Here is a 22246-nt window from a genome sequence, read left to right on the forward strand (position 1 = left end):
TGGCTGCGTCAGCCAGGGGCTCCCTGGGCTGCTCTATGTGGCCACCGTGTACCCTGCTCAGAAGAGACGTAAACTGCTGTCCATCCATATAATTGATGCCACAGTTCATTAGTTTTCAAATACAAATACCGGTAATTCAAGTTAAGTTTATTCCTATGTTTCAAAATAAGTTATTCCTAATTCATGGAAGAGAAAAAAAAATTAAAACTTTTAATGCCCAGCCAATTTTTAAATTTTTTGTAGAGACAGGGGTCTTGCTATGTTGCCTGGGCTGGTCATGAACTCCTGGGCTCAAGCAATCCTCTTGTCTTGGCCTTCCAAAGTGCTGAGATTACAGGGGTGAGCTACCGTGCCCAGCCAAGAAATCTTCCTATTTATTTTGTGTAAATAAAACATTTTAAGAAAGTGATTTTTGGCTGGGTGTGGTGGCTCATGTCTGTAATCCCAGCACTTTGGGAGACTGAAGCAGGTGGATCACCTGAGGTCAGGAGTTCGAGACCAGCCTGGCCAACATGGTGAAACCTTGTCTCTACTAAAAATACAAAAAATTAGCTGGCATGGTGGTGGGCACCTATAATCCCAGCTACTCAGAAGGCCGAGGCAGAACTGCTTGAACCTAGGAGGCGGAGGTTGCAGTGAGCCGAGATTGTGCCATTGCACTCCAGCCTGGGCAACAGAGCAAGACTGTCACACACACACACACACACACACACACACACACACACACACAAAAAATAGTGATTTTTTTTTTTTTTTTTTTTTGAGACAGAGTCTTGCTCTGTCGCCCAGGCTGGAGTGCAGTGGCGCGATCTCGGCTCACTGCAAGCTCCGCCTCCTGGGTTCACGCCATTCTCCTGCCCCAGCCTCCCGAGTAGCTGGGACTACAGGCACCTGCCACCACGCCTGGCTAGTTTTCTGTATTTTTAGTAGAGACGGGGTTTCACCATGTTAGTCAGGATGGTCTCGATCTCCTGACCTCAGGATCCACCTGCCTCGGCCTCCCAAAGTGCTGGGATTACAGGCGTGAGCCATTGTGCCCGGCAAAATAGTGATTTTTAATGAAGCATAAAAAAGATCTGGGAAACAGAAACTGCATGTTGTTACAGCTGGTGAGGATGGAATTACTCACTACTTCAACACACTGAACTTGGTTCAGTAAGAGGCAGGAGGTGAATTTTTAAAACCACTTAATACCAACCAGTAAGGTTGTAAGTTATACCATTTAGGGTTATTTTTTAGTCTCTGAAACAGGGCTAGTAGCAAGCAATATGATTAGAAGACCAGAGGCAGCAAATGGCATCAGAAAAAAGATAAGACAGGTTTTAAGAATTAAGATGGCATACGCAAGTATAATTGTAGTGTTTGCTGCAACAAAAACATAGATGAGGCTGGGCGCAGTAGCTCACGCCTGTAATCCCAGCACTTTGGGAGGGCAAGGTGGATGGATCACCTGAGGTCAGGAGTTTGAGACCAGCCTGGCCAACATGGTGAAATCCCATCTGTACTGAAAATACAAAATTTAGCTGGGCGCAGTGGTGCATGTCTGTAATCACAGCTACTTGGGAGGCTGAGGCAAGAGAATCACTTGAACTAGGGAGGCGGAGGTTGCAGTGAGCTGAGATCATGCCACTGCACTCCAGCCTGGGCACCAAGAGTAAAACTCTGTCTCAAAAAACGAAACAAAACAAAACAAAACAAAACAAAAAACCACAAATGAGATAGATGAGTTTTCAAAGGTTATCTTATAATTTCCTAGAAATTTAACAAATTTCATAAAAATATTTCACTTTAGAAAGAGAAGGACTCACCAAAAATTCTAATTTGTTATATATTTTTTTAAGAGATGGGATCTTGCTGTGTTGGCCAGGCTGGCGTGCAGTGGCTATTCAGAGGCGCCATCATGGTGCACTATAACCTTGAAGTCCTTGGCTCAAGCAAACCTCTCACGTCAGCATCATGCGTAGCTCGGACTACAGGTATGTATGTGCTCCTGTGCCCAGCTAATTTGTCAGTTGACTAGGGTACTCATAAATTAGCAAAGCAGTCCTCTAATTTCATAGATGAAGAAACTGAGATGGAAAAAGGTTAATTAATTTGTCCACCTGGCTCTTTTGTGTAGAACCAGGGTTCAGGCTTCGAACACTGTGCTCTCTCTGCTCCAGTATTCGGTCTCCATAGAGTTTAATACCCAAAAGGATATCTGAAAACCAAAGTCAAACTAAGTTGAAAATTTCAGGCTTTGACAATCTTTCTGATGTGTTTCTAGGATATTTTCTTTTTAAAGAATTGCTAACTGGAAACTTACTTTTAGCCGAGCAAGTTGAATTTCTGAAAATTCTCTGACACCATTCACTAAAGGAACCAGCCGATTATACAGAGCCTAAAAACACAAACAAAAATGAGACCACACAAAAGTTAATTGTCCATGAACTTGAACAATTCATAGGATATGACAAAAATTCTTTGCATATATAACCAAACTACTTAGATAAAAGACCCTATTAAAATTTGTGGGCTAATATAAACAATGTTGACTTAAATTCTGTCATTTTCATAAAACTGACAAGATCTGAAATAACATGCATTGCAAAGAGTTTGCATAAATGTATTTCGTGATCTATATCGCTACAACTACCATATGAAGATGTATGTGGATTATGTAGCAAAGACTCACTGAGGAACTACTTTAATTAAATAAAGTGAGGACTCTTGTTGTAAAACGTGCCAGAAGGTACCCCTTTTATCTATGTCCTATGTCTGTGAGGAATTAGCTTCTGGTGGGCTGTCCCCTTTGGGGATGTGGTTTAACTCTTAAGCTACAAGCACATGAAGCCCAGTAAGGGTCTCTGACATCTTTTCAGCACATCTAAAATAGCTCCACATAACATTAGTCTTAAAACGACATCTGTCCAATCCCCTTAGAATAGATTAGAGATTGGACCTGTGACCAGAATGAAGAGAACTGGTCTACCTACCATCTTTAAAACTAAAGACTCATCTTAGAGAATATTTGGCTTTTACAACATACTACAATTCTCCCAATAACTTGGCAGTACTCATAATCCCATTTGAGAATCTGATCAAAGGATGGCTCCTTCTCCTTGGGAAATAGGGACATATGTAAAAATCATAAAATTGAATTGAATAACATTTCAGAGTTTGCAGACATCAGAATTCTTTCCACAAACTCCTTAAGAATCCAGGAATTCCAGGATACAATACCCAAAATGGCTAGCAAGGCATCCTTCTCACCTTATCTGTTTGTGTGTTTTCATGAAGAATCCTTGTGTCAATGGCAGCAGCCAGCAAGTTATTGGCAGCGGTGATGGCGTGGATGTCTCCAGTCAAGTGAAGGTTGAACTACAGAAATAAGATATCTTTCTATTTATTTATTTTCAGAAATAGGGTCTCGCTTTGTCGCCCAAGCTGGAGTGCAGTGGCATGATCATAGCTCACTGTATTCTCAAACTCTTGGGCTCAAGCAATCCTCTCACCTCAGCCTACTGAGTAGGCTGGGACTATAGGTGCACACCATTGTGCCTGGCTGATTTTTGAATTTTCTGTAGAGACGGGGGTCTTGCTGTGTTGCCTAGGCTGGTTATGAGCTCCTGGGCCACTGTGCTCAGCTAAGACATCTTCCTATTTGTTTTAAACAACTATGGAATTTAAGGACTGAATAAATAAAATAGCATACAAATTACATATCCTTATAATGAACTGAGTCTATAGGAACGCCTAAATCAGAAAATCAAGGTCAAGGTCTTCCACGTGACAACAAAGAACCTTTGAGCAATTGCTCAGATCATAACTTCTTCCATCCTCAGGTTAAGGCAAAGCATTCTGATGCATTTAATAATGAATCTTATAGTCACTCACTTTACGTTTATTCATTGTTTTATTATCTAGAAAACAGTATCATATCAAATATACTTTGGAATGAGGCAGGGCATAAAATAAACAGTAACAATAAAATAATATGAAATATTACAGAATTTTGGAGAAATAAATTATTTTACCCTCATGACTCTACTCATTCTGTTATTTTCCTTCCAGTCTCATGAGCACTCATGAAATCAGCTTCCTACAAACTTCCAAGTTTTGTTTTTCACAAAACTTTTTCTATAATAATCTTTTGTATAGTTTATAGAAGCTGTACCAAAAGTTTCAGGCTGGATACATACACTACTACCAAATGTTCACTTTTACAAGGAAGGCCACAGTTATAAAGCATACACACAAATAGCTTTTCCTTTTTTTAAAAAAATTAATTGCTAATGAGTAGTATATTTTCAGGAGAGTAGTTACTAGGTTAAATGAGCTTTCTTTCTTTTCTTGTTTTTTTTTTTTGTAGAGACGCAGTCTCACTGTTGCCCAGGTTGGTCTCAGACTCCTGGGCTCAAGTGATCCTCTTGCTTCAGCCTCCCAAAGTGCTAGGATTCCAGGCATGAGCCACCGCGCCCAGCCCGTGGGATCTTGATAATATCACCAAATTGCTTTTTGAAAGGGATGAAGTATTTTTATTTTATTTTATTTTATTTCGAGACGGAGTTGCACTCTTTCACCTAGGCTGGAGTGCAGTGGCATGATCTCAGCTCAGTGCAACCTCCGCCTCTCGGGTTCAAGCAATTCTCCTGCCTCCTAAGTAGCTGGGACTACAGGCACCTGCCACCACGCCTGGCTAATTTTTGTATTTTTAGTAGAGATGTGGTTTCACCATGTTGGCCAGGCTGGTCTCGAACTCCTGACCTTGTGATCTGCCTGCCTCAGCCTCCCAAAGTGCTGGGATTACAGGCATGAGCCACCACACCCGGCCTTTGGGATCTTGATAATATCACCAAATTGCTTTTTGAAAGAGATGAAGTGTCATCTGCAAAACACTAGTAGTAGATCAGTTACTTCAGAAATAATGTAACTTTTAGACTAAGAAATAATTTAATAGTTGAGAAAGTGTTATTCTTTTTAAAGCTGCATTTCCTTAATTTCTTGGAAGGTTAAATATTTTCTTGTTAAAATTTTACTTTATAACATCAAATAACGTTAACTGGAGAAAACATGAAAAATTACATATCTTTATATATTTTATAAATATATATTTGTACTTTTAAATATTGGAATCATAACATCATAACGGTTTATACTTTAGCTCTTACACTCTCAATATAGAAAGCATTTTTACATCATTAAAGAGTCTGCAAAATATAGTTTACTTGATGTCCTATTATTATCCCATTTTTTAATGTTATAAACTATGTGACAGTAAATTTAATTTGAAATGATCTATTTTCCCATACATTCATTTTTTTCCTTAGGGTACACTAAAAATGAATTTATTTGGGCCCAAAGGATATGCATGGTAAAACACTTAATATGTATTTCTACTCTTCTTCCCAAAGTGTTTTTATCAACATACACTTCCCAGCAGTGTGTGGGAGTCCATTTCAATTTCTTTGCCAAAATTTGGTATCATAACTATTTTGAAAAATCCAATTTTGTCAATTTGACAAGTAAAATGTTAACTGATAGTGGTTTTATTTTTATTTATTTATTTAGAGACGGAATCTCGCTCTTGTTGCCCAGGCTGGAGTGCACTGGCGTGATCTCGGCTTACTGCAACCTCTGCCTCCCAGGTTTGAGTGATCCTCCTCCCTCAGCCTCCCAAGTAGCTGGGATTACAGGCGCCTGCCACCACGCCCAGCTACTTTTTGTATTTTTAGTAGAGACGGGGTTTCCCCATGTTGGCCAGGCTGGTCTTGAACTTCTGACCTCAGGTGATCCACCCACCTCGGCCTCCCAAAGTTCTGGGATTACAGGCATGAGCCACCGTGCCCGGCCTGATAGTGGTTTTAATGTAGATTTATTTACTTGATTATTGGCGAAGATGAATACGCATTTAGTTAATATTTCTTTTCCGATGTTTCTATTGAACTCTTTGGCCATTTCACAACTGGAATGTAAGTTTTTCTTTCCAGCCGTCTACTTGATGTCCACCTGCATGTTTCATAGGCCTCTAAACTGAGTCCCTCCTTCTGACTACCACCCTCCACCACACCCCACACCACACAGTTCAAACCTCATACCATCACTCCCCTGTTCTCTGCCTCAACAAATGAGTCTACTGAGTTGCTCAAGCCAGTACCCTGGATGTTGTCCTTGAATCCTCCTCTTTTCTCACCCCCAACATCTAATCCTGCAAACATCAGCAAACAAATCTTAAACTGTTTTTTCCTCTTTTCTATCCTCACTGCCCCCACCCTGGGCCAAGTCACTGACATCTTTCCCTAGGCTACTTCCATAGTCTTCCTCCTGGATTCATCGTGTTTACTGAGAGGCCCCTGGTCCCTTCATCACACAGAAGGCAGGGTGATTTTAATAAAACTCAATCTGCATTGTGTTATCTGTCAAGAGCCCTTCAATGGCTGACCTTGGCACTTCAAATAAAATCCAGGTTCTTGGCTACAAATTGCAATTGCTCGACAGGGCTGGCGCCTGCACACTTCTCTACCTCAACCTCCCCACTCCCGCTGGCCCACGGGGCTCCAGCCACGCTAGTGTCCTCCAGTTCCCTGAACAGGCCACACCCTTTCCTGCCTCAGGACTTTCCCACCAGCAGTTCCCACTGGCTGAATGCTCTCCCTCATTCTTCACAAGGCCAGCTCCTTCCCATCCTTCCAGTCATAGTCCTCAGTCCATCTGGAATTTATTCTAACATTTTCCCTTATGGTGATTTATTGCGTTCCGTCCAGTACATATTGTCTGTGCCTGGCACACAGTCAACAAACATCCACTAAGTGTCAGGCACGGTGCTCAGAGCTGGGAGGATACAGATGAAGAAAAGACTAGAGGCACTCAATTTCAAGGAACAAACTGCCTGAGTGTGTCTGGCCCACTCCACTCTCATAAGGTAGACCTCTTGGCTGGGCATGGTGGCTCACGCCTGTAATCCCAGCACTTTGGGAGGCCGAGGCGGGTGGGTCACCTGAGGTCAGGAGTTCAAGACTGGCCTGACCAACACGGCGAAACCCCGTCTCTATTAAAATACAAAAATTAGCTGGGTGTGGTGGCAGGCGCCTGTAATCCCAGCTTCTTGGGAGGCTGAGGCAGAAGAATCACTTGAACCCAGGAGGCAGAGGTTGCAGCGAGCCAAGATCGCACCATTGCACTCCAGCCTGGGTGACAGAGCAAGACTCCATCTCAAAAATGAAAAGAAAAGAAAAGAAAAGAAGAGAAAAGTAGCTCTCTCCTCCAAGCCATGCAGCTGATGCCCTAAACCGCTGGGACACCAATGTCCTTCCAATTTGCTGGCTAAACCCGAGCCACTCCCCTGTGTATGCCCCTTGTACACCATCTCTAATTTGGCCTCCTGGTTCTGGGTCTTGCTGGCTCGTGAATGGTACCCACGCCCATTCTGACCTGAAGCCTGTGACAATTTTTTTCAGCAGTGCCTTGGACTACTCTTTCTCACCCCCATTCCCAGTATTTGAAGTTTCTACAGATTTTCTCTTTAGCTTCCCTGACACTCAGACCTCCATGGGTAAACACTTCTATTCCTTTAACAAAGTCAACAAGTACTTTCTAGTGAGTTCCTACCATGTGCTGGGCACTCTGCTCAATGCTGGGACCTGGGACCTCAAGAAAGGCCCACAACTCGTCACAGCCAACTGAACCAGATAGCCGTAAAAATAGAGGGAGTCTGTGGGGTAGAGAAGAACCTTGACAAAAAACCTTGACTAAACTGGGTAAAGAGGACAGAAAAGGAAGAATGTTCCAGGCATGGGAAAATCCTGGAACAGACAGAGAAAAGGAAAAGAGTCTGCAAGGGCTGGGCACCGTGGCTCACGCCTGTAATCCTAACACTTTGGGAGGCCGAGACCAGCGGATTGCCTGAGCTCACGAGTTCCAGACAAGCCTGGCCAACATGGTGAAACCTTGTCTCTACTAAAATACAAAAAATCAGTCAGGCACAGTGGCAGTTGCCTGTAATCCCAGCTACTCAGGAGGCTGAGGCATGAGAATTGCTTGAACCTGGGAGGCAGAGGTTGCAGTGAGCTGAGACTGTGCCACTGCACTCCAGCCTGAGCAACAAAGCAAAACTCTGTCTCAAAAAAAGAGTCTACAAGGAGCTTGACGCGGTGGAGAGAAGAAGGCAGGTGGGGACCTGTGGACAGAGAAGCAGGAGCAGCCGCCCACGAGGACCTCCTGTGCTGTGCTGGAGGGTGACAGGCAACGGCGGCAATGACAGAACAGGAAAGTGACCTGCTCAGATTTGGGTTTTGGAAAATTGCCCAGGCCCCACCGAATGATAAGGCTGATGCGGAGAACGAAACTGAAAAGAACTGGTCACTGGTTAGTTACAGGTGACAAAGAGGTTATGTGGAACAAAGGTGGAGTTCTTACAGAAGTGAGAATTAACATCAGTTCTTTTTGCCCATTTTCCTCTGGAACTCTTTTATTTTGGAGTCTTTTATTTTTAATGGGACACTTCACAAATTTGTGTGTCATCCTCGTGCAGGGACCATGCTAATCCTCTCTGTGTCATTCCAGTTTTAGTATCTGTGCTGCCGAGGCACGCACTGGAGCCTGAATTGACAGAGGGGAAGCGTCGAGTCTTCGTAAACTTGGCAGTACAGCCGATGATAAGGGAGGCACAGACCCACATTCTCTCATCCAGACCTGCAAGGCCAGCAGGCTTTCAAGATTCAGAATTTTTTGGAGTTTAGGAAGGCAGTGTTATTTACATGTAGTTTATTTGTAAAACACCCCAAGCAGGGGCCAGGTCAGCACCTGTTAATCAAAAATAATTTTTCCACAGCAATGTATATGAATATTCATGCCAAGTAGCACATACAAAATCCATATAATTATAGCTCATCACAGTAAATACTAGGATTTGTCACTGCATGGGTTATGCAAACATTTTGGGGTTTCAGAGCCTTAATGACTTTGGGATTATGGATGAGGGTCTGTGGGCCTGTGTGGATGGGAGCAGAGACAAGATGTCAGGAAGGAGACACAGTCATAGCTGACCTGCATCTCTTCAAGGTCTTACCTCCTCCATGGGGATGACCTGGGCGTAGCCACCACCCGCGGCTCCTCCTAAACAACAGAGCAAGAGGCATTTCAAACGGGTCACCAAGTACAGCTGCCACGATGGACACAGCTCCCCAAACCCAACAGAGGGGCGTCACACCCAAGATGAAGTAACAAAAGGCAGTGAGAGATACTAATGGTTATATCCAAGCAGAACAGAAAAAAAAAAAAAAAGTTGACACTTTGTCTAACTATACCTGTTTCTTTGCTTAAAAAAAAAAAAGGTAAAAATAGAGCAGATGTCATTACTGTAAAACATACCAGGATATGAGAATATTTTGTTAATTTACTATTAGATCTCTGTGACTATACTTTATCTAAATCAATTGTATATGATTTCATATCTGAGAAAACTTTGTTTAAAAAAAATACACTGTGGCTGGGCGAGGTGGCTCATGCCTGTAAACCCAGCACCTTGGGAGGCTGAGGCGGGCGGATCACTTGAGGTCAGGAGTTTGAGACCAGCCTGGCCAACATGATGAAATCCCATCTCTATTAAAAATACAAAAATTAGCTAGGCACGGTGGCGGGCGCCTGTAATCCCAGCTACTCGGGAGGCTGAGGCAGGCGAATCACTTGAAACTGGGAGGCGGAGTTTGGAGTGAGCCGAGATTGCACCACTGCATTCCAGGCATTCACCACTGCATTCACTGGGCAACCAAGTGAGACTCTGTCTCAAAAAAAAAAAAAAAAACAAAAAACCAAAAAACCACCGCATAACCACCTCAAATGAGTAAATTATAGACTTCAATTTATTGCAGATAATAGTATGTGAGATTTGTCACGCTGCGTATCCCTCAAAATGTTGGTTGTTAGAGTAAAAGGACTTCTCTTTCCTAAAGCAGTAACAACACCGCCCATGTGTGTATCACTTGACAGTAGCCCTCGTTCTTTACATGCTTTCTCATTTGATCCTCCCAACAACTGGGTGAGCCTGGTGCCGCTCTCAGCATTTTGGACTTTCAGAGATGAGGCTCTGAGAGGTTGTGACTGGCTCAAGTGGCCAAGGGTCACATCGCCGTAGGAAACACAGCTGTGACCAAAAACTTGGCCTTCTCGCTCCAACCCTAGTGTTCATTCCGCTACACAATGCATGACACTCTGTGAGTTATCAGTACTTTATGAGATACGTTATTAATATGTGTAACAGTAATATAAATACAGTATTCTTAAAAAATCACCAAGTGCCAAGGACAAACTAATTGTAGCAATAAACACCATTGTAAAGTGAGCTAAGGAATGATTTCATGATAAATCAAGGAAGAAAGAGTAATGAATGGGAAAGTGCCAGATATCAGCCCAACCACGACCAAGGAGGAATTTCATCATGACTCGCTGTCCACAGCCAGTCCGTCTCCAGAGAGCTCTGCGGGCCCCACACAGCAACTCTAATGAGCCGAGACTAAGGCAGAGGGAAAGACCTTTCCCCGGGACTGGGATGATCAAACACCGATATGGATGGCTGTGTTTCAAGATCACTTGGCAAAGAAGGCCCTGATGAAATGGGAGACCGCACTCGAGGCGGAAGCCTTGAGCAACACAGCCCCAGGAACAGGCTCCTGAGGCGTCCAGTGAAGCCCTGGCAGCTCCCACTGCTCTTTTTCATGCCCAGGGGGAACCAACATGGGGTGACCACTATGTACGGAGTGTGCAGTGAAGAAATGTACCGGGTCCCCTGAAAAGTCTTAACTCTTTATCTGTTGACAATGTTCTTTTTACAATTTTCTCCCCCCAACTTTGCCCTGAAAAGTACACTAGTTGTTAAAGACAGTACCTTTCACTCCAAACGTCGGTCCTTGGGAAGGCTGCCTCAAGCAGGCAAAGGAGTTGACATTCAGGTGTGCGGTCAGAGCCTGCACAAGCCCAATGGTAACTGTGCTCTTCCCTTCTCCAAGAGGGGTGGGCGTGATCCTGAGTTCGGGGGGAGAAAAGTGAATTTTATAATATTTCCCAGACAACCTATGCAAAACCAGCCTAAGACACCAGAATCAAATCTGAGGGTGCTCATTCCAAAATGCACAACATAATTTAATTTTCTTGGGCTATTATGGTCTACCCACATCACACAGGACAGGCATAAGCTAAAGTCAAGATACAGACACACCTTTAATTACCAAGAGACCAAAAAAGGAAAAGTTATTGGGCAGTGCTAATAACAACATCAACTTCAAGAAAGGCCACAAACCATTCGTCAAAATGGTTTAAATAATTCAGCTGATGGTGGGGCATTTCTTGCTGATGAGTATATAGCACTTGTTCTTCCTGAGCCATTTATTGGGGCAGGGTGTGGGCACAGGGCCTATGGTGCGGGGACAGGGCCTAGCTCAACGGTCCTTGGGTGAGTAGGCACTGCCAGACTCTTGGGATTAGAAGGGATCCTAAAGTCCCCACTTGTCCTTCTCCTTCCAGATATCCCTGCCCAGGGCTTCTCCCTGCCATGCTTGAACACAGATGGTGATAAGGTCATGACCTCTGGGGTGACCCACTCATTTCCAGACAGCCGTTACAGTTCAAAAATTCTTTGTTCTAAAGAGAAGGCATCTGCATTCTTGTTGTGTCCTAGCTCTTGGAGTCCTACACACTAAGCCTGATCCCTTTCCATATGACAGTCCTTCAAATATTCAAAAAGTCCACAGGCCTTGTGCATACTGTGGTGGAAACTTCCGCTCTTGAGAAGCTTATTGTTGATGACAACACTTTGCAAAACCAAATGTTCCCATGTTCATAACATCACAGTATTAGGTGTTGAAGAGAGCCTATTATATTAGCAAGTAAGGCCTCATAAAATTGTTCTTTAGTACACCATCAGCATCGTTAAAAAATTTTTTCTTTCACTCTTTAAAGTTTTATTTCACTAACTTCAGGCCAAATTCCCACAACTGTGTTCTGGTCAATTTACTATCCTTGCTTGGCTTCCCCAAATGGTCGTACCAAAAGATTTGTGGGGTAGGGAGAAGAGACCACTTTAAGAAGCACTGCATTTACTCATCTTCCACAAGGCAACAGAGTTGGGCATCTGATTGTTCAACAAAACAAAGCTTTAATAGCATCCAGGAGGGGAGACAGGCAAACCATGCTGTAGACACTCTTCTATTTGTCAAAATCGGACCAGAGAAAACCTACTCCACACAGATATAATAGATATTGATATTCATCTTTTATTTTTCTGTTGCCGCAACATTTTTCTTCTTTTAATGATCATATCATGTAGTTTCTCAAGTCCTTCCTTTAGGCCATCTCCTAGGATTGCACAGGTAGGCTGCAAATGCCAAGGAGTTGATGAGCTCAGTTCACCCATTGCTAACAATTTCTCAATTTCTGAAAGAGACAATGAGTTCCTCAAGTCTTTTTTGTTAGCAACTATAAGTACAGGGACTCCTTGATTTTCTGATATCCTAGTTATTTTGTGAAGTTCAATTTTGGCTTCTTCCATCCTTTCGATATCAACAGAATCCACAACAAATACAATGCCATCTGTGCACCTGGTATACGACTTCCACAGTGGCCTTAATTTCTCCTGACCACCTACATCCAAGAAGTGAAAAGTGACTGTTTTAGAATTTCCCAAGGTTACCTTAATTTTCTCAGTGTTAAATCCTTTGGTAGGTACGGTATTTACAAATTCATTGAACTGCAGCCTATATAAGACAGTTGTCTTTCCAGCACAGTCCAAACCCAGAATAACAATGTGGAAGGACTGAAATGAAGGCAGGTTGGATAGGATAGAAGTCTGGTCTGATAGCCCATTCCCCATTTCCAGGTGCAAATAAATGTCCCAGATTGAAATGCTTTTCTCTTCTTGCTTTAGAATTTCTCTTGGTAGCAGATCCAGCTATAAGACTGCTCCCGATCTGGAGTCTGGGTCCAAATGAGAAAGCATTGGCAGGCGTTTCTACGCAGGGATAAGCATCTCACGTCCTTCCAGCTTAGCTCTCAAGCATCGTTAAAAATTTTAAAGGCTGTCATTTGGGTTTACAATTTGGTCTTCCATGAGTTACTGTCAGCCATGTTGTCAAGGATACTCAACCACAACAAACCTAATAGAGTTTTCTGATCTACAAAACCTAGTAACCACAAAGAAAGAATGTCTTTAGAAGCGTCATCATACCCTGCAATTCCATGAGTCATTCATTCAGCAAATATTTATCAAGTACTGCTATGTACCAGGCATTGAGCTAGACCCTGGGGACAAAATGATGATCCAGTCAGACTCCATCTCTACCCTCACGAGCTTCCAGCTGATCTGAATACATTAGCAATTATGATAAATGTGACAAACACTAAGACAGGGAAATAGGGCAGTCAGACTGAATTATGAGGGTACATGGAAAAAGGATCTAACTAGATTTGAACATCTGGGAATGTTTCCTGTAGGAAGTAACATCTTACGTGAGACCTGACAAATTAATAAATGTTAACCAGATAAAACTGAGAGTGGATTGGGGCAGTTAATAGGAGAGGTGCTATGCTTCATATTTATGGGGTTAATTATTCGTATCCTCACTTGATAGATGAGGAAACTGAGGCACAGAGTGTAAGCAACTTGCCCACAGTCACACAGCTAGTAAGCAGTAGGGCTGGGAGGCAAAGCCAGCCATCTGACTTAACCAGGTTCTCCATGGATGGAAATCATAACTATAATTAGCCATTTAAAGCATGGAATGGGTAAGATCACCCAAGGACAGTGCACCGAGTGAGAAAAGGGATAACGACAGAAGAGTTAAGCACATTTGCTTGTAATGAGTTGTCAGAAGAAGAGAGTCCAAAAGGAAACTAGGAGGGTGTAGTATAAAATAAGAGAACCCAGCTGTGTGCAGTGGTTCATGCTTGTAATCCTAGCACTTTGGGAGGCCAAGGTAAAAGGATTGCTTGAGCTAGGGAGTTTGAGACCAGCCTGGGCAATACAGTGAGACCCTGTCTCTAAAAAGACAAAAAAATAAGAGGACCCTGGAGAAGAAGGCAGAACATGACAGGAAGTCTCAGAAGGAGGCCAAGGATGAGACTGTTTCCAGAACAGGAAAGTCAAACGCCACTGAGGCAGGAAGCAGGATGAGGACCGAGAGTGGTCGGTGGATTCGGCAACAAGGAGGTTGCTGGTACCCGCTGTGGCCAGGAGCTGGTGAGCCTATCCTGACACTGCTGCATGGAGAAACCTAAGACTCCTGAAGCCACATGACCCTGGCTTATCAGTCACCTCTGCATCTGTCTAAATAGCAGATTTGCAGTGGGATCAACATGAAAACTGAAAGTTATACAAAGATATTAATACTTCTGCTTGGAGTTAACTTTCTGTTTTCTTGGATACAACATCAATAAGGGCAGTTAAAAGCCCACAGGCGTTACAATCTTAGAAGAGCCTGTAAAGAAACTGTGGCATTAAACATGGTGTCATTTAAATACTGTACTGAGCATTTGGTGTTTGCAAAGGACTAAGTGGTTTACCTAAACTGTGTCACATGAAGGATTACATTTTCATTCCCAAGGATATGCTAGCATAGCTGCCCAAGAAAGCCAAAAGCAGACACGCCCAGAGATGACCTCCTCAAAACTCCAGCTAACCATCCAATTCTTAATTAGAAACACAGGACTGCTCAGCTTTCCGCCAACTAATACAATTCGGGAAAAATCACAAAGTAGGAAGTATTTATTGGGAGCAATAAAAGGAGAGCTACAATAAAAAAGCTTATTTCACCTCCTTCCTGCATTTGGTATCAAAATTTGGTTTAGTTTTTCCCCCAGTATCTTTAGCTCAGATTCCAAATCATCAACAGCGATATACAAAAGAATAAGCACCAAGATAATCTAATTTCTCTTTCTTTCTTTCTCTCTTTTCCTTCCTTCCTTCCTTAAGGTAATCTAACTTCTCTTTCTTTCTTTCTCTCTCCTTCCTTCCTTTCTCTTTTTTTTTTTGGAGACACATGGAGTTTTGCTCTTGTTGCCCAGGCTGGAGTGCAGTGGCGTGATCTTAGCTCACTGCAATCTCTGCCTCCCAGGTTCAAGCAATTCTCCTGCCTCAGACTCCTGAGTAGCTGGGACCACAGGCACGTCACTACACCTGGCTAATTTTTGTATCTTTAGCAGAGACAGGGTTTCACCATGTTGGCCAGGCTGGTCTCAAACTCCTGACCTTGTGATCTGCCCACCTCAGCCTCCCAAAGTGCTGGGATTACAGGCATGAGCCACCACGCCCAGCCCTCTAATTTCTTTTTCTATGGGAGCTTAGAGTTCATAGAGATGGAACTGTGATTTTTGTTCATTACCTTCCTCCACTTCTGGCAGATTTCTGTACCCCCTCTCTGATATCTAGAGCATTGATTATATGATTATTGTAGAATTTTTCAGATGGCTTCATGATAAGCATTCTGACATGCCTTTCTCGCCTACCAGGCCACACACTTGTTGAGGTAAAGGACAACGCTCACCCTCTTTGCACCCCTATCACATCACGTGTTCAGGGCATAGAACAGCAAAAAAGGGTTGACAATGGAATGATGCCTTTTTTTTTGAGATGGAGTCTCACTCTGTTGCCCAGGGTGGAGTGCAATGGGGTGACCTCTGCTCATTGCAACCTCCACCTCCCGGGCTCAAGCAATTCTCTTGCCTCACCCTCTCGAGTAGCTGGGATTACAGGCACCCATCACCATGCCCAGCTAATTTTTGTATTTTTAATAGAAACAGGGTTTCACCACGTTGGCCAGGCTGGTCTCGAACTCCTGACCTCAAATGATCCGCCCGCCTTGGCCTCCCAAAGGGCTGGCATTACAGGCGTGAGCCACCATGCCCTGCCAGAATGATGTCTTTTTTAAGATGAGTATTATTTATTGGCAGTTACAGTAAAAATTGTCAAAGTACCTGTGACCATTTGGACACAATCTGAAAAGAAGTTTATAATTTACTCAAAGGTAAAAAAGATGGCTTATCCAGAGAGAAGTGGTAAAACTTTGAACTATTCTTAAGACCCAGAATCTTGCTGAATAGCACCACTGCCACTAGCCATGGGCCCCACCATGCACTCCAAAACTACATGCTCAAGTAGCATATGAACATAAATCATCCATCCCAGGCATCTTTAGGGTCTAGGGGCTTTTTAAGCCATTTATTACCTAACAATAAACCCCACGGTGCATTTGGTTATGTTTCTCATTATACTTGACTTAGGTAAACAGTTCAAAGGCCCTGTGGGAAGTGGTTTCTTCCAAATACCTCTGTTTCGTTCTGGAAGTAGCACAAATTAAAGAAAATCTCACAGATATTTAAATAGTTACTCAAGGCAGAAAAGCCAAATCATAGAAAAGTCAGATTATTTTTACATTGTACCGAAATAAAGGGTTGAAACATTTTTAAAAAATCCAATAGGGTATTTGGCCCTCTGCAGCAAAAAAAAAAAAAAAAAAAAAAAAAAGATGAAATGATGTGAATGATTCAAATTTTTCTTTAATGTGAAATTCAGTCTATTTCCAGATCAGTTTGGGCTGCTTTTTTAGCTGCTCTGTCCAACCAATTCAGGGAAATTCTAGAAACTTCTGCACAGAAATGGGTGCAGGCCTGATGGAGACTGAGATTCAAATGCCCTGCAGCTGCACTCCAAGTCAAGTTCTCAAACAAAATTCCTTTTCATTAGTGTAACTGGGAAAATATGTAAAACTCATGAGTCCCTAAGATTCTTTTGGCATATTTCCCTGAACAATTCCCAATACTTTTCATTTTGTCAGGCAAAGCAAATAAAGTGATGTGTAGGTGTAAATACCATGCGATATGTAGTTGATGAAATGCAGATGATTCTGACTGAATAAGAAATCCTAAAGTTTGAAGAATGGCTTTTTAAAAGAATTAATCTGTTCTGCATTTGAGTTATTAATAATAGAAGATTTAAAAAAATCTCATTGTTTTATATTTTAATCCCATTGCTGACATAGTTAAATCACATTTCTATATAAATTCAAATATGTAATAACAAATATATTGTTATTTAGTTTTATTTAAAAATTACTTGGGTATTTGAATTCTTCTAAAGCATGGAAAAAGATTTATGTTATAGTGTTCAGAGAAAAAGGCAGGACAAAAATGGTATTTATAGCCTGATCTCAATGTGTAAAAAGATGAATGTATAAATAAAATATTGAGTTATGAGAGACTTAGTTATCTCCTTTTTACTTTTCTTTATGTTAAATTTTTTACAATAAGCTAATATTATTTTCAGAATTAGAAAAGACTTTTACGAAAAGGAAATAATTCTCCATTTAATGGAGGGGTCATTTATATTTTTAAAGAAGTTGCAACAGTGCATATAATAGTTTGATAACATCATTTCCCCCTAACGCTTGACCTGGTCAAATGTAAAAATATGAAGATGATTTTTATTTCAAATTGACTTTTCACTTTAGATTACAAATGTTGCTTTAAACCAGTGCTACTTTTTGCTGTTTGTCTGTATTTTTTAAAGATGGGGTTTTGCTATGCAGCTCAGGCTGGTCTTGAACTCCCGGCCTCAAGTGACCCACCCACCTCAGCCTCCAGAGTAACTGGGTTATAGGCACAACCCATCATGCCAGGCCCACTTTAGGCTATCGATAAAATAGTTGCCTGTGACCTAAACTGATATCAATATTCAGCTATTAAAGGATTAGATACTGATGACAGTTTACAGCCCTAAAAAATATATCATTTGTTGTGTTGGGGAGAAGGGGCTGTTCATTCTTCCCTTATAGAATCCAGTGTGGCTATTTCCTAAAAATCTTCAAGCTCTGCCACAAATGCATACATATATCATAAGCTTACCAGCATGGTTATTTTTTTCCAATATAGTTAAAAAAAAAAAGAGACAGGCCATTTAATTTTTGTTCCTTCAAAGGTCTTTGTTAGGTAAAGAAACTTGTATCAGAATTTCAGAAAAAGAATTGTTGATCCCTTGGTGTTTAATCTGTTCTTGAAAATTCATCTTTAATCTTCTTTTCTATTTACAACATGGCAGGCCAATTTCAGCTTGATTATACATATTAATGCTAGCAAAAAGCCAGCGTGGAGAAATGTTCTACTGGCCATGGACTGCACTGGCTGTAACTCCAGGCAGCCGTGCTAGCTAGCATTCTCCAGCATGAGGCTGGAGGCCCAGCTTTGTTTACAAGTAAGGAACCTGAAAACAATATCATCACAGCTTTGTTTTAGAAGTATCGGTTTTGTGTTCCAAGCTAAGGTCAGGGCCATCCATATCTGGATTTCTGATTTTATTGACAAGCCCAAAATGGAGTAAAGCAGAGGGACTGGATAAGAAAATCTGCTGCAGGATTCTTCCTTCATAAACAGACAACACATCCTACCAAGTTTTCCTTAAGTGTTCCTATCTAAACAGGGTGAGAAAGCCTGCAAACCCACCTACCAAGATCACCCAAAGCCTGGAAGAAAGGAACCAATTTCACAAATCGAATGCTTTTTCAAGGTCTTAATGGCCAAGAGTTTGTTTATTAATTGCAGACAAATATGCATCAAGCATACTGCCATAAAACCACCCTGACTAAACTGTGCCCTAAACTCGGAGACTCCAGAGCCAATCTAACCAGAGGCAGCTCCTTGCAGGGTTTGGGCCCAGAGGGGGCCTGCAGGTGGAGCCAACCCCTCCCCTCAGCCAGGAACTTTCCCACACTCGATTATGGGGACATTAAGTTTGGGGTTCTAGGTTGCAAAGGGCCTCAGGAATCTAACTGCAGTGAGCCTGGAAGCCTGAGGGAGAAGGGTGAAGCCACAGGCAACCAAGGTGTGGAGCAAAGGATGAATTCCTTACAACGCCAACTGCTGAGGGATTCTGAGAGGCCCTGGCTGTCTGTCCCTCTTACAAAAAAGCTACAGAAGCTGGGCATGATGGCTCACACCTGTAATCCTAGCACTTTGGGAGGAGGAGGCGGGCGGACCACTTGAGGCCAGGAGTTCAAGGCCAGCCTGGCTAATGTGGCGAAATCCCGCCTCTATAAAAACACAAAAATAGTTAGCCAGGCATGGGGGTGCATGACTGGAATCCCAGCTACTTGGGAAGCTGAGGCACAAGAATTGCTTGAACCCAGGGGGTGGAGGTTGCAGTGAGCCAAAATTGCAACAATGCACTCCAGCCTGGGTGACTTCGTCTCAAAAAAAGAAAAAAAAAAAAAAGAAAAGAAAAGCTATACGAAGAGAAGGAGAGAGAGGAGGAGAGGAAAGTGGGAAAGGAGGAGGGAAAAGGGATTTGAAGAAATCACTATATCATTAAAGAGGTGATTTTTTTTTTTTTTTTTTTTCAGACAGTCTTGCTCTGTCGCCCAGGCTGGAGTGCAGTGGCGCGATCTTGGCTCACCACAAGCTCCGCCTCCCAGGTTCACGCCATTCTCCTGCCTCAGCCTCCCGAATAGCTGGAACTACAGGTGCCCGCCACCACACTTGGCTAATTTTTTTGTATTTTTAGTAGAGACGGGGTTTCACCATGTTAGCCAGGATGGTTTCGATCTCATGACCTCGTGATCCACCCACCTCGGCCTCCCAAAGAGCTGGGATTACAGTTGTGAGCCACCACACTTGGACTGTTTTGGATAATATTTTTGCTTTATTTGTAGTTATAAATAATTGAACTCACTTCTGGGGATTTTTCCTAAGGAGATAATTAAACAGATGCACAAACCCACATGCCCAAGGTTGTTAATTCTAGCAGTTTAAAATGGCAAAAATTGGGAACACTTTAATTGTCCATCAATAGAAAATTGGTCAAATAAGTTGTGGAACATCCCTATTCTATGTTCAAATTATTTTTCTGCATCAGTGCACTTGGACAATTAGAAACGCTTAGAACTACCAGGGTAGCACTTATCGATGGAACTAGAGGTGCCAGAAGATGTGTAAGATGGGATCTCCACCCTCATCCTGGGCATTTTGCTACTCCCCCAGCCCCTGCTTCCCCAACACGTTTAAGAATCTGGGATGTGGCCAGGTGCAGTGGCTCATGCCTGTAATCCCAGCACTTTGGGATGCCAAGGTGGGTGGATCACTTGAGGTCAGGAGTTCGAGAAAAGCCTGGCCAACATGGTGAAACCCCATCTCGACTAAAAATACAAAAATTAGCTGGGCATCGTGGCGCATGCCTGTAATCCCAGCTACTCGGGAGGCTGAGGCAGGAGAATCCCTTGAACCTGGGAGGCAGAGGTTGCAGTGAGCTGAGATCATGCCACTGCACTCCAGTCTTGGCAACAGAGTGAGACTTTGTCTCAAAAAAAAAGAATCTGGGATGTGAGTGATGGAATGTTACGTTGTCATGAAAAATGGTGACATAGCTCAATATTCACTCACATGGAGCTCAGTATGCCACATATGCTTGAATAATCAGGTTGTTTACGGAAGAGCATGCGAGTGCGACCTCATCCTCATGGCTGAGAGACTCTATCAGCATCAAAACAGTCCTCCCAGGTCAACAGTTGTTTCCTCTGAGTGCTTGGGTTTGGGATGTTTTACTTTTTCACTTCTGTTTTCTGAATTTTTAGAATATTTCGACAATGAAACTACATGTTTTTATAACCAGAAAAAGAAATAAAGACAAAAGCACTTACATTAATCATCAAATACGTAAAAACAGTTACCTAGGAGTCAATTCCAATTACAAGAAATGTCTCTGCCTGACAAATAGGTTTTGTGCCTGAAGCCTTGTATACATCATAAGCAATAGTCACTGAAATGAAATTTCAAGGCAACAAAGGAATTTATATGGTCTCACGATGTTCCCTCAGGTCACACTGAATAAATATTTGAAATCCCTTGCTTTCTATCATCTTTTCAGCTAGTGAATGTACTTCTTTTTTTAAAAAGAAGGGGAAAAAGGCAAACACTCCTTTTCACAAAAACTATGAATTTGTCTTTTATAAAATAACCAACACAAATGAAAATGGCCCAACATTAGTTTTGAAATGCAGAAAAAGGGAAATAATGAGCCTTTGTAATGTGAATATATAAGTAAGATCAAGGATATTAACAGGAAAACATGTTTCATATGATTATCTGTACCTTTTCCATGAAAATATTTCAAGTAGAACACACAAAACAAACTGCTCAGTTCAAAATATTTTACTTTCAATTCCTATTTTGATTTTTATAATGAAAAATGAAATTCAAAAAGCCAAAGGGGAGCAGGGGTAATAACAACATGAGAAACAAAAGATAAAGCACTGCAACTTGTTTGACTTTATATTTTGTCGAGTTGACTGATTTGCTCTGCACTGAAAATAAAAACTTACCTCACACCAAATAAAGAAATGCCAAATGAAATGGACAAAATGTCAAATGTGAGAATAGGATGGATTGAGGGGTACGAGGAGAGAGATAAATAGGGAAGAGTTTTGTAAATATGTCTGCTTGGTCAAGTAGATGTTAGATGGTGTCTTACCCAGCAACTAAGACGTATTTTCCATCTGCTTGATCCTTTAACCTTTCTAGCACGGACAAACGTACTTTGGCTTTGCTTTTGCCATAGATTTCAATTTCATCTGCAAGCAATCCAATCTCCTTGGCAAGGACATCCACAGCTTTTGGAGTTTGTCCTCTTGAAATCTCAATGTCACTGAGGGGAAGACAACACGAAAGAGAGAAAAGGCTTCTCAGCTTAGGTGGTCACAACTGGAGTGAAAACAGCCACACATCACGCCAACAATGAAATCAATGCAATTGCTTTGGGGTCCTTTCTCCCAGGCAGTAATAAGCACAACTGCTAATAATTAACGTGTGTGAGAAAATGGTGCATCATTTTAGAAATGCAACTCCAAAAAACTCACAAAGATCCTAGAATTGTGTCCAGGTGGAAGTATAACACCTATGGCATACAGACAAGAATTGTATATTATAATGTGTCCAAAGCCCTCCTGCAAGTGTGATTTGACTACAGAGCAAAATGAGCTGTATGGGCCATCATGGTATTCATTAGCCATGAATAGAGGGTCATTGCATAATAATCTCCGATCGGGCTGGCCACATGTTTCTCTTGGCTATTCAAAAATGTGAACATTACTATCACATTAGAGATTAAGGACAAAAAAAAAAAAAAGAAAAAATGTGAAAATGCTATTTCGTTTTATCTGTGTCCACACTTCCCCTCTATTTGCAGTCTAAAATCATATTTCAAAATGTTTTATTAATTACATAATTGTCGGTAAAAGGA

General features: G+C 42.1%; 2 protein-coding genes and 1 non-coding gene across 5 annotated transcripts in view; all 3 read right to left on the reverse strand.

The window, feature by feature from the left end:
• The window catches only part of LOC116463240 (monofunctional C1-tetrahydrofolate synthase, mitochondrial), a 237696-nt gene that overhangs the window by 154874 nt on the left and 60576 nt on the right, over positions 1-22246 (reverse strand). For all 3 annotated transcript variants that reach the window (XM_032146268.2, XM_058434521.1, XM_058434522.1), the window contains 5 exons: positions 21479-21652; positions 10862-10998; positions 9047-9093; positions 3253-3360; positions 2306-2380 (listed from right to left, as the gene is read on the reverse strand). In XM_032146268.2, the coding sequence (XP_032002159.1) occupies positions 2306-2380; positions 3253-3360; positions 9047-9093; positions 10862-10998; positions 21479-21652 (541 nt within the window). The remainder of the gene's footprint in view (positions 1-2305; positions 2381-3252; positions 3361-9046; positions 9094-10861; positions 10999-21478; positions 21653-22246) is intronic.
• LOC116463245 (U6 spliceosomal RNA) lies at positions 8465-8567 on the reverse strand. Its single transcript, XR_004246622.1, has one exon. It is a non-coding gene; the product is annotated as a U6 spliceosomal RNA (small nuclear RNA).
• Positions 11874-13108, reverse strand: LOC116463241 (ADP-ribosylation factor-like protein 4A). The gene has a single exon (XM_032146273.3). It carries the CDS (start codon positions 12839-12841, stop codon positions 12239-12241), a length of 603 nt encoding a protein of 200 aa, XP_032002164.1. The 5' UTR covers positions 12842-13108; the 3' UTR covers positions 11874-12238.

Source organism: Hylobates moloch, unplaced genomic scaffold, assembly GCF_009828535.3.
Source record: "Hylobates moloch isolate HMO894 unplaced genomic scaffold, HMol_V3 SCAFFOLD_29, whole genome shotgun sequence".
In the NCBI taxonomy this organism is placed as follows: domain Eukaryota; kingdom Metazoa; phylum Chordata; class Mammalia; order Primates; family Hylobatidae; genus Hylobates; species Hylobates moloch.